The sequence below is a fragment of the Pyrgilauda ruficollis genome, unplaced genomic scaffold, assembly GCF_017590135.1.
Source record: "Pyrgilauda ruficollis isolate IOZ18807 unplaced genomic scaffold, ASM1759013v1 scaffold14, whole genome shotgun sequence".
Lineage (NCBI taxonomy): Eukaryota > Metazoa > Chordata > Aves > Passeriformes > Passeridae > Pyrgilauda > Pyrgilauda ruficollis.
In genome coordinates, this window is record NW_024512543.1 from 3,614,589 (window position 1) to 3,633,575 (window position 18,987).

Sequence of the window (18,987 nt, forward strand, 5' to 3'; positions counted from 1 at the left end):
GGGTCCAGCACAGGAAGGACATCAGCCTGTTGGAATGAGTCCAGGGGAAGACCACCAAGTTGATTAGAGGGGCTGGAGCACCTGTGAAGACAGGCTAAGACAGCTGGGGTGCTCAGCCTGAGCAACAGAAGGTTCTGAGAGGTAAACCTTATAGCACCTTCTAGTACCTAAAGAGGGATACAAGAGAGCGGGAGAGGGAATTTTTGTGAGGGCATTTAGTGATAGGCCAAGGAGTGATGGCTTTAAACTGAAAGAGAGTAAGTTCAGACTGGATATTAGGAAGAACTTCTTTACTGTGAGGGCTGGTGAGGTGCTGGAACAGGTTTCCCAGAGAATCTGTGGATGCTCCATCCCTGGCAGTGTTCAAGGCCAGGTTGGATGGGGCCCTGAGCAACCTGGTCCAGAGGAAGGTGTCTCTGCCCATGCTCAGGCTGGTTGGAACTGGGTTGATCTTTGGTGTCCCTCCCAACCCAAACTATTCTGAGATTCTCTTATTCTTGTCTCCCCTGTCTAAATAAAGAAGCACAGTTATACGGTAGCTAGGTAAAGCCTTAGGTTGCAGTTCAGTGGAAGGAAGCCAGTTGAATTATCCATGCATTGAAAAGCCTCTACTGCCTGTAGATAAGATTTCAGGATGGTAGGTTTGCCTCCATGCTGCAGAGAATGACACAGCCACAGTTGTTTTCTTTTCTGGTTGTACTTGCCTGGCCCATGGGAAAATAAGGCTTTCCAACCAGGTGCAGAGTTCAATAAATGTCCTCTGACAAGCTGACAGAAATTAGTGGAAGCTTGGTACTTGGCAAAAAGAGAAACAAAGTATAGGAGGTGTTAAGAATGAACTGAACCTCATGGCTGGGAAGTTGTGGTCTTACCATTTCCTCTTACATGCCCCTATCTGGTGTAAATGGCTCTTTAAAAGTTTCAGCTGAGGGTGTCCTGTGTTTCATAGCATTCAGCTACTAGGCTGCCATGAGACTTCAAAAATAAGCCTCTTCTGGAAACCGGGTGAAATCTGTTCAGCTCAATATTCCCTTTTCTAAGGAGAGGTGATAGGTTTTACTGAGTCAGCTGATATTGAGAGGGAGATGAAAGTGGGCCAGTAAATTACAGATACTCAGGCCATCTTTGGGCTTGAAGCTGTTTGAAGATGAGTATCATGTTTCCGTCTCTGATCTGACCAAAGCAGTAAGATCAAAGTTACTGAAAACATAGTCTGGATGTGCAGTAGCTAATCCTTCCTGGTGTGAGCATTTTCTGGTGGAGCCTGCAATGGGGAAAGATTGTGCATCACAACCCCTGCTGGATGGAGACACTGGGCTACCAACTCCTTCTTCACACTTGTGTCTTCACATGTTCCTAAGTCACCTGCATAACCATCACAAATACTTTTGTAAAGGGAATTCAGGGTCAGTGAAAGGTACTGTCTGGATTGTCCAGAGAAACATCAGTGCTTTTGTAAAGGAAAAAGAAGCTCTGGTAGTGAGAACATGAACTTTCTGCATTATGCATCAACATGAGTTATCTGTTCTGGAAAGAGCATCTTCCAGAGGCAAGTAAAAGAACAAATACATTATTATCTTGTCTCTCTTCTGGGATGGCCAAGGATCTTGGCCAATTAGTGCCTGTGTTTCAATCATGAGAATGTTTTGTCAGTCACTGGGAATTAAATTAATATGTACAAAGTGCTGTGTGTGTTTTGGAACATTTCCTTTTCTGAAGGATGTAAAACAGAATAAATACAAATACACAAGCAATAAAATTGCTCTGTGTTCTACTACAGTAGCTGTGTGTGTGGACTCAAATTCAAGTCCCCTGTTATCATTGTGCTTTGACCTTTTGCACCTGTACCATCTTTCTGCAGCTGAGAATGGAAAATGTCTTCTGTGCTGACTGACAGTTGAGTGAAGAGGTGAGTAGTATTTTTACATCCTTGCTGAGTTTAGGATTATAGTTAGCAGTTCATAGGGATTTTCCTTTCTAAGGTGGACACTTAATTCCTTTTTCAGGTGCTAAGTATGTGGTAGTAACACAATGCAGTTGCATCTGCTTCAGGACTCATGGAATGTATGTTAGCTGCTATTCACAAGAAATGGTTTAGAATTTTTCAGAAGGCTGAATGTGTAGACTGGATCTCAGAAAAGGGGTGAATATGAGTTGGGTCTCAACCATAAACTGATACATCTGTAAAGCAGTCTGAAGCTATGGTATTGCTTTATTTCATGATCTGGGCTTGCTGTACTATGAAAGTAAATTCCTAGACTTCAGGCATTTAGAATATTCTGAAGCAGCCCTGTACACTTACATACAGACTTCTGTCTTAAGGAACCCAAAGTGTTACACTTAGGTTGTAAATGCAGATTGAAAATTCTTTCCAGTATTGAGCAATGAATCTGTTGGTTTTACTGGGGAGACTGTTCAGTAGGACATGGTCGTTTGGACGCACTGCAGTCACAACAGCAAATGTGCAAGAAGAGTATAGACTTAGTATTAAATGCATTTGTTTTCAGAGAGGCTCTGAGAAGCTGTGATAAATGATTGCTAGGTTGAAGGTATGATAAATCCAATAGTAGTGTTTGTATTGTTTGTAAAAGCTCACCTCACACAAAAGTGCGCACAGTCAGAAGAGGCAATTATAAGGAAAAAAGATTCATCTCCTTCAATAGAGGGGAAAAGAGGACAAATCAGCAAATAAAATTGGACAGTATGTGCAGGCGTATCTATATCTTTATATGTCTATACAGCTGTAGATAGAATTCAAATTTATTCAAATTTATGTAGATATAGCAGGTTGATTTGCCTTTTTAAAAGTGGATATCTATGGTCCAGTCCAAAGTAGAGAACAGTCCAGTGTTCTGTGATTTGGGAGAGAGGCAATTAGAAACTCAGAAACAGTAGGAAAAGAACCAAGGTGGCATCAGGTGTAGTCTGAGGATTCATGAGACATCCTTATGACCCAGCTCCCTGCCAGTGTACTTGAATGCACAGTTTGATATGAAGGGGCCCAGCTTGGAGGAGCTTACGAGTCAGGCAGTTGCCCATCAGGGAACCCTAAGTGCTCCGACCTAGGCTGAAGTCATGGTGTGTGAGCCTGTGTCGCTTTTTGAAAACTGGGTTCTAGGAGCTCAGGTCTGCTCTCACTGCAGAGAAAGAAGTCAACTGTCCAGGTTAAGATAACGGTGAATCCAGCAACTAAGCACCCACAACTGAAGGATGATTGATACAGATTTTAAGAGCAGATTGTGCTCCCTGAACATGCCATCTCCTTAAGGACAGACCTTCCACAATGCTGGCTCCCTCCTCTTCAGTGTTAATGGGAAGGTCTGCCTACTCCTGTAGGAGAGTTCTGGTATCCAAGTCTCTGCTTTGTACTGGAGCCACATCAGGGGCACTTGGGCTCTTACTAGACATTTGCTTTTTTGAGAACCGTAGTATCAGCAAATGTTGGGAACTCAGGGCAGCTTTTCTAAACAGGGAAGGGCAGCAGGTAAGGCACAAGAGCCTTACAGCAACAGGCTTGGAGAAGAACGTGACCTTACCTGAAGGAAGTGCTGGGGAGATTTGGGCTCAGTACTTGTAGATGTCAAGTTTGGATTCAGTAATTTTTCATAGTATCTTTCAAGTCTGCTGCTTGCATGACTCTTGGAGATCTTAACTTCTGTCAGGTACCAAGGAAACATTCCTATTGGTCTCTGTAAGAGCTACTGCCTTAATCTGTTCTCAGGTTGGAGTAGTCACTGTGGGCTAAGGTGTGTTCACGTAACGTAACATTTCCTGCAATGTGTGCGGCAGGACATGGAAAGTCTCCACTTTCTGCACTTCTACAGGAATTCACGAGATCACCTTAGTCAGAAAGCTATTCTTTAAACAATATCTTCATATTTTCTCTTTGTCCTCTGAGAAGTCAACCTCCCTCTACACACCCTCCCAAGAAATGCCTACCTTTCTCCTTTCCATTGTGAAATGGTACCTTCTGGGCAGCCCACACACAGGCATTACCACTAAGAACTGCACTTCCCCATCCCTTTGGGTTAGGCTGGTAATTGGATTCATTTAATCTCCTTTTGGCGTCATGGTTTTTTACTGTATCCCAATTCTCTTTGGACCAGATTTGAAAGATAGACAGGGATCAGAGGCTGCCAGCAGGTACAGAGTGAACTGGGCAAAGGAACAAGAAAACAAGGAGTGGCAGGGAAATGATATGCCTTGTATGGGAAAGGAGCTAGAGACAAAAATGAGGGGAAAATGCAGATAAGAAATAGAATGTGCTTTCTTACCCCACGATATGTGGGGTAAGACAGTGTGCATCCTGATGGAAAAAAGCAGTAAAAACAGATGACTCAGAACTGACCAAAATCCAAGGGCTCCAGATACTTTCTGAAAGCATTGAGAGTCTGTATTTGGAGACATCTGTGGTGTGCTTTTAGCTTCATTGCAGGGCTTGATTAATTGATCTGCTGGAGCTCTTCCACATTTCAGTTCAGTTGAAATCCTATTTTCTGAGCCACAGTTAATTGAGGCTCTCAGTTACCTGAAGGATGAATATCTCCTCAGAGTTATGACTTCAGCACATAAGTACCACTAAGACTTTACTGTATAAATCTTTAAACACTGATGAACTGATATCTTGGGGCCAAATTTAGTACATAGTGTTCTGTATGCATCTAGTGTTCTGTAAATCTTCACTTCTAATGGTGTGTGATACCTCTGTGAAAATATTGAAGCCAGATTTGCAGCATATTCATTCAATGTTATCCATGGTTGCAAAGGTATTCTTGTTAGGTGTTTACTCACAGGGAAAATGCAAAATAAGAATTACACTTAGACAGGTATTGTCCAAAAATGCATGTCAATTTTCACCAACACGTTCTTCTATCGACTAATCCTTGCTAAAGCAGAAAAGCAGATTACCTCTGATTCTCCCAGTCTGAAGAAAGAACAGAGTAGCTACAATGATGTGCCAATGAAAGTAATTAAAAAGTAATGAGAAACAGTACTTATTTTACATAAGTACTGTTGGGGTAATAAGGACCTGAGGAAGGAGGACATTAGCAGTACAGCTCATGGGCAGGGAGGGGAAAGTACCCTTTACTTCAGCTTGGTCCACTACTTGTGGTTCTGTCGTTTGGAGAGACTAAAGTATCCTACTGTGTCTCCTTTGCACTTTTTCAAATTTAAGAGTAATTATCATATATAACATATATAACATAGGGTTATAGATCCCTAAGGCATTTCTTAGAAATATGAACATGCATGTTATAGAACTAAACATTAGTAAATAAGAATTTGTAAAATAATGCTGTGCCGTAACTTTTTAACTTGCAGAAATAACTGGGCACTATGAGTATGAAACATGCTGCAGTAGTTCAGATTCACCTGCAGTGGATCAGTTAGCTGACAGAATTCATAGACTCAGAATTCATTAGCAGAATTGTTTCATAGATGTTTTTGTATGCGTTTTTCTTTTATTAGCACTTCAGAGTTAATTCAGAGTTTCTTGAGGAAGTCTTATTACACTCATCCAGAGCATCTAAATAATTCTGCTGGATTAAAGGGAATAAAGACAATCTATAAGAGACCTTTTTTTAAGCACTGTTTGGCTTGGGAGCAGGGAAATGGGCAGAAAGCCACTGCAAAGGAAGCTTTGAAAAAAAATGAGCCAGGCAGTGCTCAAGAACTTAATCAGGCATGAATATGACATCCACTGAGGTCTCCCCTGCAGTGCTTATGTGAGACAAATCTACCATTATTCCTTGGTCTACCATCAGTCCATCTTCTGATCACTTCCCTCTTGCGTGCCAAGGCTGCATCACCTGCAAAACTGAATGTGAGTATGGAAGTGCTCCTCTTGCGCAGAGGGGTCTCACGCCAAGTGTGGCAGTCTGTAAGTCCTTTCTCCTTACTTGGCCTCGTGCATCAGTTTTATCTGTATCTTACCTCAACCTAGGTGATTATTGATATCCATTTCAGAGCTGAAATTATAAAATATTAAAGTGTAATCTTGGTGCTTTCTTGCAGCCATAAGTCAAAGTCCTTCCCTGATCACAGAATGAGACATATTGGGAGGGACCATAGTGGGTCATCTGGTCCAACCTCCCTGCTCATGCAGGGTCATCTTAGAGCACATGGCACAGCATTGCATCCAGACAGTTCTTGAATATCTCCAGTGAGGGAGGCTCCACAGCCTCTCTGGGCAATCTGTCCAATGCTTGATCACCCACCGAGTAAAGAAATTTTTCCTCATATTCAGGTGGGACTTCATGCCTTTTAGTTTCTGCCCATTTTCTCTTGTCCTTGCATGGAGTTACTCTTCCCCAGATGCAGGAATTTGTCTTGAATTTCAGGCAGTTCTTCTCTGCTCATCTCTCCAACCTGTTGAGATCCTTCTGAAGGGCTGTGCAGCACTAGGAGGTATTGGCCTCAGCTTTGTGTCCTCAGTGAACTTCTTGCTGCAACCACATTTCATTGCCAGCAGAGTTATGCACACAGGCAGGGCAGTCAGGGAGAGGACTGAGTTTTCCTTGGAGGTCCATTCCATGTGTGGTTTCCACAGATTTGCCTTCTTCTTTTTTTTTTTTTTTTTTTTTTTTTTTTTTTTTTTTTTTTTCCTCAGCAAGCTGGGAAAAGTCCTACTAGAGAAAGAAGGAAAGATTTTGCGCTGGCCTAGCTCAGGCTTCCTAATAACTTTATATTAGGGGAACTGTTTCTATTTTAACTATTTGATGTGTAATTTGCTGATGATGGAAAGCATTTTCAAAACTTTGAATGTAGAAGCTCCCTATTTTCCCCAAAACAACACAGTGCGAGCAGCCTCAATGCAAACATGGTCACCCATGAGCAGTCTCCATGCATTGTTTGCTCTCTGCTGAGACAATTGCATAGCTGGCAGCTGTGCTTCTGATTTTCAGGAAGCTGCTGCCCACCCCATTATAAGTGCCTTAGTCATGAATGTGATTTGTTTTCCTGAGGAGACTGAATAGCTCCCATATGTTCATAGCCTTTTGGTCAGTATTACTGTCACTCCATTAAAAGTTTTGCATCACAAAGTTCAATTATCTACCTAAGGCTTTTCACAAATCTGCATTTCTTACTGAATCCATTCTTGGCCTTCTGTTTGGATGCTTCTCCCACTAATGTCATGCTCTTCAGCTTGATTCTTTTATCATTAATTGCTGCCCAATAAAACAACACTTTTCTCCTTTATGTCACTCTTGAGACCTTCTTGTGCAGTATTGCTTACCAGACACCAAATAATTTGGTGTGGCTGGGAAATACAATGCTTAGGAAAAGCTGCAGTTTTAATTGTTCTGTAAATGCTCAAGTGATTTGTAACCATTAAACTGTACAGTCCCCAGCTTGTGCAGTGATGTGCTGTGGCTTGTGATAGCCTCCCTAAATGTATCCTCCATTCCCTTTATGTCTTACTATGTCCTTTTTGTTTTATTTTGGATGAAATATTTTACAGGAGGAGCTGTGGTTTCTGGATTTATTTAGTGCCAAGGACAGTGGAACCAGTTATGTTTGGGCTACCACAGATTGGCATCTGCCCTGTCTTCCTTGCTCCTAATCAGTAGGAAGTCTGTGAAGACTCTTGCAAGCAATTGTAAGAAGGAAGTTTCCATCAAGGCTGGGCCCACTGGAGACACGACAGTAGAGAAGGCAAATATTGAGACAGTGCCAGTGCATTGATGTTTGTCTCTTTGCAGTTGTTGTGAAAGCCACATGATTCAAAAGAACTCAACAGTGGTCTTTGCAATGGCTTAACTTGTATTGTAGATATCCAAGACCTGATCTAGATTCAGTTATTAGACTTCTAGTGTAGTGACTAAATATTTTGCAAACAATAAAAAAGAAACAGAAAGTAAATAAGTTTTCATTAAGTTTGTGATATAGAACCAGGAAAGAGAAATCTTCATTGCACAGGGGATATAGTGTGGGGCAGAACAGGATGTGGCTTGTTTCTATGAGTCTTTGGCTTTTGTAGGGAGGTATAAGACAATGGAAATAATTGGTGAGGGGATCCTTGGAATGAAAATTGAGGGGGAGAGGGAAGGACTCCCTGTGCATTTGATCCAGCTTTGTGAATAGATTTGCAAAATTATAAGGGTGCTCCCTGCTAACGCTTCAAATCCATTTCATGTAAAGCTGCAGAGAGAAGTGCAAGGACTAAGGATCACAAGTGAAAAAGTTAGGCTCAGAAAAGAGAGAAAAACCATACAATCCCTTGGCAACTTAGTAAAATCTTTACAATAGTTTTCTTTGCTGGATAATGACATTACATATTACAGAAATATCACAGAATATTCTGAGGTGGAAGGGACCTGCAAGGATCATCAAGTCCAGCTCTTAAGTGAATGGCCCATACAGGGATCAAACCCAGAACCCTGGCATTATTAGCATCATGCTCTAACCAACGGAGCTAATTACGTTATTATTACATTTTACTTTGTTTCAGTTATTAAACTCACCCTAACTCATCCCCCCCGCACCCGATTCTTCTTCCCATCCCACTGGAGAGCAGTGAGTAAGTGGCTGTCTGGTGCTTAGTTGCTAGCTGGGTTTAAATCATGACACCTTCTTACTGCTTTCCCTGACTTCTGTACCTCTGATTTTTGACTTGTTATTGAAATTATGTCAGAATGGAGTAATGATATGAGGATTCAGAGTCCTAAGCTTACCAGCTGTACTGGCAAACTAACCAAGTAACATTACATTGACAAACTCTCCTTGGTTTGCAGTGCCCTTATGCATCGGCTTCTTATTGACTGTGTGGATATACACCTCCTGCATATTTCTCATATGCCACATTCTCTGCTGTCTTACAGGGTTTCTTGGGATTGAATTGTTAGGAGATATGAGGCAATCTCTAATGATTCTTTATTCTTTCACCTGCAAGCTCACTATGTGCTCTTGACCTTTCTCTGTAGCATGTAATGATGGATCAGTGTCCTCTTTAAAATGAATTCTGCCAATAGAAAATAGGTTTTTGTTCAAGCACCCAAATCATATGAACTATCAAGGCTTTGGTTGTTTGTGTGTCTGTTTAAGAGAAGTGTGAATGGATCATGGATACAGCTTTGTCCTTTTCAATTTCAATATTCCCCTATGCATATCTACTTCATGTTTATTGTAATAGTTCTGTTTTTCCTTATAGAAGTTTCTCTTATCTCCTATCAGAATATCAGTTGCATGCTAATACTTTGTTCAGAAAGGCACTGTATTTACAGAGCAGGGCAGGAACAGCCTCTTTCCAGATGGCATGGAATGACTGTACATAAAATTAGTGTGGTTCTTTCCCTAGCACATTGTGCCATGGAAGTAAGTGCAGAGCAAGTTAAATAGTGCTTGGTAAAGAGTCCAGAGAAACTCAACTTGAAAGAGTAAGTTTCTAAGAATGAAAGAGGTCAAATTCATCCTGTGGTGTAAATCTGCAAGGCTTCAGTAAAATTATGCTTATAATCACCTCATGTAATTGACTATAGCATGGCAGACTTGTGAGTCTCTACAAAGTGTAAAAGCTAATTGTGATGAAACACCTCAGTGATAAGCAAATTGTGCCTTTTCAAAAACTCTTCACCAGTTTCTTTCTGTAGAGACAATTAGAGTTTGTTCTTATTCCCTATTGATCATGAGTAACTACCTCTCTCTAGGCTCAGCTGTTCCTTTTTATTCTCCTCCTTTGTGCTTTTGCTGTCCTGAAGCCAAATCTGAATGGATTTCCCCGGCTCTTTTGTGCTTTTTGACTTGTTATCAGGAAGTCTGACACCATAAGAAAATTATTTTACAAATGCTAGCCATAATATGGATGAGTACTTCAAAAGACAAAATTAAAGTTCAGCTGGATAATGAGTGCAAGGTATGGTGTCTGTAAGTGTAAAATCTTTGAATTTTCTCCTCCAGTTCCCTTGCTGTAACTCCCATCAAAGCTCAGTTTTAGACTACAGTAAACATTTTGGGTATCGAGACTTTAGGCAACAACTGGAAAGGCCCAGTTTTACAATGCTGTATTCAATTAATCTATTCCACAGTAGAATCAGAAAAGTAAGGTATAGTGCTATTTCTTGAAAAGAGTAAAAAGCTGATGTGTACTCCTTGTGGGGTGACTGTATTTTTCTGCTGACATGCAACCGGTAAATTCTTTGGCAGCCTTGCTCCTGGCAAAGCCCTTGTATTTATCAACTCCTTCCTTATTGCCAATGTAACACCAGCAGTGTCCCTTTTTTCAGGCAGAGCAGTATATGTTGTTCAGGCCAATCCTGAGTCATGGAGCCCTGTAAGGTGCCACCTTTCCCAGGACTTAAAATCTGGTGTGGTGAAAATAAGAGTCGCTTCTTTCTCAGATTTATCCATTGTTGCAAGTTTGTGTGCTGCCATCTGGGGGACAAGGACTTGTGATATCCTCATTGACTCCTCTCTCCCTCTCTCTCCCTCTTCCTTTCAGAGTGCTGCTGGGGTGAGTGCAGAAGAATGGCTGCAGCAGAACCTCTGACTGCTTTCTCACGATGGTACCTCTACGCCATCCACGGCTATTTCTGTGAGGTGATGTTCACAGCTGCCTGGGAGTTTGTGGTCAACTTCAACTGGAAGTTCCCTGGTGTTACCAGTGTGTGGGCACTCTTCATCTATGGCACCTCCATCCTCATCGTGGAGAAGATGTATCTGTATCTCAAAGACAAATGTAATATTTTAGTGCGCTGCTTCATTTACACACTGTGGACATACCTCTGGGAGTTCACCACTGGCCTCATCCTACGCCAGTTTAATGCCTGCCCATGGGACTATTCCCAGTTTGATTTTGACTTCATGGGCCTGATTACCCTGGAGTATGCCATCCCATGGTTTTGTGCTTCTTTCATCATGGAGCAGCTGGTGATCAGAAACACCCTGCGCTTACGATTTGATGAGACTGCCGAGCCCGGGGCCCCCACCGTGCCCGTTGCCTTGGCCAATGGCCACGTGAAGACGGATTGAGCAGCGACTTAGAGCCATACTTAGCAATCTGAGAGAGCCCAGATCTCTACCACTGACAGTCTGCTCTGGCTCTGAGGTACTGCTCCTTGCTGTATAAGATTCATAACCCCGTTTTTCTAATGGGGATGTGCATGGGATATACCAGAAAAATTGGAACCAATAGATTTTCTATGGATTTTACACTTTGGGCTCCAAGGACCAATATCAGTTACTTGTTAGTTAGGTCGTTTCTGATTTTAACTTATTACTGATGAAAGCAGTCCTTTTGCTTACACTTTAAAGTGGAGAAAGAAGAAAAAAGAAATGCTACGGCGGAAATGCATCCTAAAAAACCCCACCTAATCAGTGGATGGGCATGGACACGCCAGCTGAGTTAGTGATTGGCTTACTCCATTAGGCAATATTCAGGTGCTTGCTTGCAACCAATACCTCCCATGGGACCTGAGATGCTGCAGGAACAAGTAAAATCCATCTGCTGTTGAGAAGTACCTAAGATTGGCAGTCTGCTGGGGAGGTAGATGGTGTTCCCCTCACCAGGTCCCACTGGCCTCTCCCCAGGTTCTTTGTTGCACCGTGAAATAATCTGGTGCTGGACATCTTGCTGAACTTACACGGATATTATACTTTTTGAAATCTCAGTCCTGATACTTCTGATACTCAATAGAAATATTTTCTTTCTTCTTTCCTTCTTTTTTTTTCTTCCTTTTTTTTTTTTTTCCTAAAAAGGCCTTTTTTGCCAAGTGAATTTTACCATAATCTGTGCTATCTGAATCTTGGCAAAAGGCACAAGAAATAGTGCAAGTCTTCCCATCTCCTTTGTCCCCCCAAAGTAGATCTTGCTGCAGATTCCAGCTCCCATCTCAGCCATGCAAACCTTGTAGAGACTATATAGCCCACAAGACTTTTCTGCCTTCCTTTCCAGGGATTCCTCTGTTTCTGGTGATATCGAGAACTTAGTCTGGCTGCAGCCCATTGTATTTAAAGGTGAAAACCTTCATGTGGCTAACCCAGGATTTGGTCCTCTGGCACTGACTCCATGTTCCTTCAGCACTGGAAAACAACAAGAAAAACAACAAAAAACAAAACACCTGTCTCTGAAAAGCATGTACTTCTTCATGCTCTGCCTGAATGAGGCTTTGAGTTAGGGTGCAAGAGCAGCAGTAGAGAGGTGGAGCAGGAGGGACTGCTGTGGTTTCACTGTAGACCTACCTCCACCAGGGACAGTTTGAAATTTAACCTACTGGGAACACTTATGGAGAACAAGGAGAGCTGTGGTGCAGGGAAGGTGTTTGATAGTGGCAGCCACAAGTTTGTAATTCACTCTGTCAAGTATTGACCTTTGAAGTTAGCAAGAAACAGAGAGCTTCCAGCTGTCCGATGTTTCACTCCTGAACTGATTTATGGGGAAGGTTTGCCAGAGTTGTCCCATAAGGCCAGATTAATTTTTCTTGTTCTTCCACCACAGTCAGCAGAACTGTACCAGGGATAATTTGGCTTGAAATGCAAATCTGTTGTAGGATTCCACTCTTATTTTGGAAATAGTTGGGCCATTTCTGTGTATGTCCCTTGTCACTGGTAGGGGATGCTCAGCTATGAACCTGCTCTTGCCCTGGTGCAGCCGTTCCTGAGAGGAAAAGCATTGCTGGCCCTGTGAGTAGAATTGTTTATTGGTTCTGCTCTTACAGGGCAGTGTTAATCCTTCTTTGTATTACACAGAGAGCAATTATTTTATTCCTTCCCTTCCCCTTTTCATATGGCATCCATTGCTGGCAATGGACACATGAAAACAGTGGTGGCAAGGAGTTAATCGAATCTGCCCTGGATATGCAATGTATCCCAAATCACTGAGAATACTTAGGTGGGTATTTAGAGTTCCCTTTTTACAGTTCATTAAATTAAAAAAGGACAAACACTGAACTGATAGTTCTTTTGATGCTGTGATGCCAGTGTTATGAAATCAGAGGAACAGTGTAGTTGATCAGCCTTGTTGGTCTCAGGAGTATAGACCCAGGCAAAATAGTCATCTGAAACTGTACATGGAGGAAAAAAAAAACAGCTTTGTGTGGGGGATAATGTAGATGAGCTCTACTGGAGCAGAACAGGAATTGCAAGGTGCAGATCAGAGTTGGTATCCCACCATTTTGGCCCTGGTTATGTCACGATCATCAAATGCAGTGTCTAAAGCTGGGTTGTCCTCTCACAGCATAGCTTAAAATGTGGTGTTGTGCTGCCTCCTACATCACCCCCACATCATGTAAAACCCTCAGCTTTACAGAAAGATCCTTAGGATCCCTGCTTTCTCCTTAGCTATTACAAAACTGTTTGGAAAGGTTGAAAGGAGTTAGCAGTGTGGTGTGGAGGACTGGCTGTCTGCATAGCTAACCTGGTGTGCAATAGCAGTTGTGTCTGTTATTGTCTGTACTTAAGAAGGTCCCATATAAATGACACTTTATTTGTGTTTTGCTGAGTGATGTAATATTTAACTGCTCAAAATATGGAGGGTTTCCCAGCAGCATCTAGTATTCTAGGGCATTGTTCTTACTGCCTGTGTCATTGAAACAGCTGTTGTAGTCTGCTTTCCACTGGTGTCTGACATGTACCATCCAGCTATTGCATCTTCATAGAGTGGTAATTTATACCCAGAAGTGCACTTTACTTGCAGCTTGCACACCAGAAACAGAAAAGGACCTGGCAAATTCTTAAATAATTTAATTGTGTATAATACCACATACCTAATGCAGCAGGATTAGCCAGACTTCTCCTTTCTGAGCAATGTGGCTGCTGTCAAAGCTTTGTCTTTTCTGCAAAATCTCCCTTTTCAATACATGTGATGCTTCTTATAACATCTTGCAGAACTGCCCAGAGCACGTCACCAGGATCTCAGTGGCAGCTCAGTGAGAGCTCGGGAGCTGGACTGAAGTTGAAGAGACATTTACATTAAGAAGAAAAAAAAACGCACAAGGCCTAACATTTGTTTGTATGTGTATCTTCCTCAGTAGATTAAAGTTGCCTGTTTTGAGTTCACCAGCAATAAAAAACCATTGTGATTTATCTCCTTGTGCTAACTGCAGCAAAGAGAAAGTGACCCTCATCTCTGCCTTTCTTTTCCAGGGGGTAGTGGGGATATGGACTCCCCAATGTTCCAGTTTTGCATCTGTTCTCTTACTTGTCTCATGTACAGTCCACCCTAAAGGATCTCAAAGTGTGTGATAAATAAATACATAGTCTGGTGTCTGTCACACAAGAGGCAGTTCAAGCATTACTGTGGTATCTGTTCATACTCCAAAGATCTTGCCAGAGGGGAATGTTTGATCTACAGCAGGACCAGATGGCATTTTGGTCTTCTGTGTTATAATTGAGAGAAATGTGTACATACGTACCAAGAACATTGCGCCTTTGGTCTGAGTGCATTTTGTAATTAAAGCAGAGTAATCCAATCAAGATTTTGCTTGACTAGTCCTGTGACTATAAAAGGTAGAAAAAGCTGCTTTGAGAATTAGGAAGCAGGTGACTGACGTCCTGAGTTTAGCATAGCTCTGCTGCTGACTGGTTTTCTAAAACCTGCGGAGAAAGAAAGGGGATTTCTTCACTCCGGGAAACTTCTGCCCTTTCTGTAAATAAAACATGAGCCACTACTAAGATGTGAACTGAAACTAAATGTTTTTCTATTTTAATTTATCCTAGGCTCTGACTACATGCAATCTGCCCTGTGTTCAAGGGGGAGGCTTGCAGACCTGAGCTCTTTTCCTCCACTTCTGCCTGCAAAGTGCAGCTGAACCACCTGAGGGGGAGAATACTCTCTTCCCCTTCCTTCCTGCACACTGGCAGCTACTGAATCCCTCTGTGGCCCATCCCCTGTTGTAGAAGGAAATGTTTCTTACATGGCCTCTTACCAAACCAGGAGCTGTTAGTAATGTGTATCACCTTACCCAACTGCTTTGGCCTAAAGACCACTTTGGGTCACACAGCTGGTGAGAACAGATGAGCATTGTCCTTGTTTGGCAAATGGCCTCCCTTTGAATCTGTTTTCTCTTACTCCTCCTGGAGTATCCTGAGCCAGCTGTTGGGGAAGGGACATTCCTTTCCTTCCACCTACTGTCCCAGAGCAAGCTCTGCAGCTGCTCAGGGGCCTTGGCACCATTCCAGGTTTTATGCTAACACAGGTCTGTCTCCGCTTGGGCACAGCCACTTTGATTTTAAGAGCTGTAGGGCTCTGAACTTCAGGCTCATCACAAGCAAGGCTTCCACAGACCTCAATAGTGAATTTCTACCATGTGGAGTAGCTTATATCTTCTAGGATGGCAAGGTTTTGCTGCATCAAGAGTTTGACCACTGGTCAAACTGCTTTGTGAACAAGAGGGGAAGTTACAGAAGAAGGTAGTGCCCCCAGCACCTGCTCTCCTTTTGGCCCCTGGGCAACTAGCACAGATGTGGAAGGAAAAGGTGCTGTTTGGACAGAAGGCCTAGTCAGGGGCTGGAGATGCACTGGTTAGTTTGTGTCCAAAGGCACCACATTTTCAAATATAAAGTTGTGCTTTCCCACTAAAATCTTCACTACTTGTGGAAACACAAATGTTTGCTTGCTCCAAAGTGTATGATTGCTTGAACTTACTCTGAACTAGAAGGAGTGTTCAAATTGTCCAGTCCTCTTTCTCTCTAGGTGATTCCCATCTTACAACTTTGTGGAAAAATATGTCACCTTGGGATGTGCAAGCTAATGCTCATTAAGCCAATATAACTCCTAAAAGCCATATAGTGCTGTTCTCCATCCTGCTGAGTTAATCATGCTGAGAAGCAGAATAGACACACCTCTGAGTGTGCTGCCATTTGGCTATACCACTTCAGGACCTGAAATAGTAGCAACGCCTACTCAGGAATTAATTTTGCTTTATAAAATGTACTCTTAATTCCATGCTTAAGAGGGAGAAAGAGATCCTATATAAACTTCATCACTGCTTCTTATCTTATTTGTGCTCTTACTTGTTTAAGATTTCAGCTGTTTAATTGAGATCCTGAAGACCAAATGTGGAAGGTGACTTTTTACAGCTCTGGAGCAGGTCGGTATCATCACACAACTGCACTCTGCACTGCATGGTGTGTGCAGTGCAGTTCCAGTCCACAGCCAGGATGGGCTTCCACCATACAAGGACTTTGATGAGTAGAGAGGGTGATAAAAACACTGCTGATAATGGTGGCAGAGCAAGGACTGGTGGTGACACTCCCAAATCTTCAAGAGTTAGGTTGAAAGAATCTCTTCATATTCTCTCTATCTGTTACTTCTCATAGGTCTAAATCAAATTGGCAGTTTTTATTCTTAGAGATGCAGACCATTTTTTTGACTCCTTACTCTGGAGTCTGGGCAGCTCACTCCTACTGTAGGCACTGAATTTTCTGATATGAATGGCCTTCATTAGTTTCTCAGAAAATAGCAATTTTTAAATGGTAATCCCAAATGTTTGACGTCAGTTTGTATTTATGCTTTAGCAATTTAGGAGCTAAAGACCCTTAAATATCTGGTGATGCTGTTTGTTTATACTGTTGTTTGGCATGTGATCCTGCTTTAATGCTATAATGCAGAAGAAAGAGGAGAAAGTACAAGCAATTTTCTCTTTAATAAAAATACATAAACATGCAGTTGAGACAATATTTATTAAATAGGTGAGATATGCATATGCATAGAGATGTCCAGCCTTTCAAATATGGGACACTTTCCAGTGAAGAATGTTGCTTTCCGCTGTAGTTAATCACCTTCACAACATTTCTAAATTGCTATTTCAGTGTGGTTCTTTACCTTAGTATTTTGAGAATGAGAATAAAAGTATTTTCACATTTCATTGAAGGATCTTTGAAGCGCTTTTCACAAACTAATTAAATAGAAGAATTACTGAAATGGTTCAGAATTAACCCCAAATAGCACTGATCAAGATCTAATGAAAATGTCCTGACAGTTCCCAAAAGGTCATTTCAGAAAGAGAAAAGGGAGTTTAACACTACCTCTTAACCAAGTTTCCAGATTTGTGGAGTGAATTAATAATGTTCCAACAAAGTTGGGAAACTGGGGAAGTGTTACCTGGCTTCCACCATGTGACGCTGTCCCAGAAATGGTTGTGCATATCATGACATTGCTCTGTCTGCCCAAGTCAAAGCCAGCACATGAAGGGACTGTCAGAGCTGATAGGCAGCCCAGTATCCTGTATAAAATAGGACTGATTCCCTCTGTCTGCTACATAATCCCATCTCCATCAGTAGAGTACTTTTGGGTAAATATTGCTAGGGGCAACAAGCTATGTTAAAGGCTAAACTGAGGTGACCATCTGCTCTATCAGCTTGTATTGCAGTTACTGCAGAGCTTATCTGTGATGCTGTTTCTGTTGTCAGACCACTCATCTGATACCACAGCTCTTCCTACTGCTTTTCTGTCTCCAGCAGCTCCTTTGGGGTATCCCATCCTTTTCCATGCTTTATTTCCACTGTAAGCCCATGCTGCAGTGACAGGTACCCAAGCTCCCCTACCCCAAATCTGAGCCCCCACCTTTGGCAATTGAACAAAAATGCTGTCTTAAATATTTGCTGATGAGCTGTACCTTCCACTGAAGCCCCCAACAGATGCAGCTGTCAGTGCTTTGAAAAGCAGAAAACATTTTACACACTTGCCTTCAGGCACAAGTACAGCAGGAAATATGAAATTACTGTTCAGTGTGTTTGCTCTACCTTCCACACAATGGTACACAATAGGTTTTCATGGCTAAATTCAGCAAAAAGCTTCTCTGGTCAATCTCTATGAGTTTTGGTGAATGTAAACTAATACATAATTTCACCTCATCCTTCACATAAATATGTATACATACAGTGAGTGTGTTTAGATGCACAAACATAGCTGATGGCATACATGCATTGTAACTTCTACCAGCAAAGAAAAGCTATCCCCTATTTAGCTGCCCACTCACTGTCACTTTCTTGAGCAGATGAAATCCAGAGAATATCCAAAATAAAGCCCACATACATATGAAGAAGGTTAAGATCTAAGTTGGATGTTCTTGACCTTGCAAGCTGCATGTCTGTGTGCTTTGGTGTAGCCTCAGTTGGATGTATCAGGGGATGAGAGACTAATCAATGAGCAGTCAGCTCAGAGAGGGAAGTGAGGCCTAGGTTTTTCAAACATGTTTTACATATGGTGTTTAAATCAGATTAAGGCAAACATACCATACTATCCTGCTTCATCTTTATAAAAAGGGGAATTATCACTTGGGGACCTTCTGGTTCCTTTGATAGGGTTTGGCTTCCAGTCTGTTTGCACTCTATAATTGCTCAGGAGAGCAGTGTGTATCCTGCTGAGTCAAACCCATCCCATCCACTCCTGTTTTCGTTGATGCTAAGGCATCAACCAAAAGTACTCCCACCCAGGCTGCAATGTTGATCCTAGAGGTCCTGTTCTTCTGCTGCTCCATTTTCTGGCCATTGGATCTGTCTGCTGTCTCTAATCTCAGTCACATTGCAAATTGTCCAGGCCAGGCCTTGTGCTTTTGTTGTCATACTGATGTAAGCATGTCCCTAACTGGATCTGTAAGTGCTAAGTTATCAGAGAGAGTAAGCATTAAAAAAAGTTTTTTGACATTTTCAAAGATAAGAGTAAACATCCCAGCTCTGTTCCACCAAAGATAGGGCTTGACCAAAATGTCCAAGAGGTACATCTGTTGACCCTTTCCATCTGGGAAGGCGGATTTCCATCTGGGAAGGCAAAACCCTGGTAAAGATATGAGCATGCCAGCAACACCAGAGTGGAGCATGGCATGTGGCACACTAGAAGCCTCCTCTGTGTGACTCCTCTTCAGGTGACACACAGGTGTCCACCTTAGCCAGATGCTGGCATTCTCTAGCAAAACAGCTTTTGAATGTCACTGGATGGTGAACTGCTCTTCAGCAGGGCCTGATTGGAGTTAGTATGGTAATGATAATGATACTTTGGTTGACAAGTGTGATGACAAAGCACAGCTGTCCTTTGATCTTGCAGTAAGGGCA

The 18,987-nt window shown here is 42.2% G+C and overlaps 1 protein-coding gene across 13 annotated transcripts in view; it reads left to right on the forward strand.

The window, feature by feature from the left end:
* The window catches only part of TMEM229B (transmembrane protein 229B), a 32,565-nt gene extending 18,546 nt beyond the window's left edge, over positions 1–14,019 (forward strand). For 7 of the 13 annotated variants that reach the window (XM_041460038.1, XM_041460041.1, XM_041460037.1 and 4 more), the window contains one exon: positions 10,439–14,019. In XM_041460038.1, the coding sequence (XP_041315972.1) occupies positions 10,465–10,968 (504 nt within the window). In that variant the 5' untranslated portion in view covers positions 10,439–10,464 and the 3' untranslated portion in view covers positions 10,969–14,019. Of the gene's footprint in view, positions 1–1,861; positions 1,910–10,438 lie in introns of all 13 variants that reach the window. The other 6 variants (XR_005954553.1, XR_005954555.1, XR_005954552.1 and 3 more) reach the window with 6 other exon arrangements.
* The last annotated feature ends 4,968 nt before the right edge of the window (positions 14,020–18,987 follow it).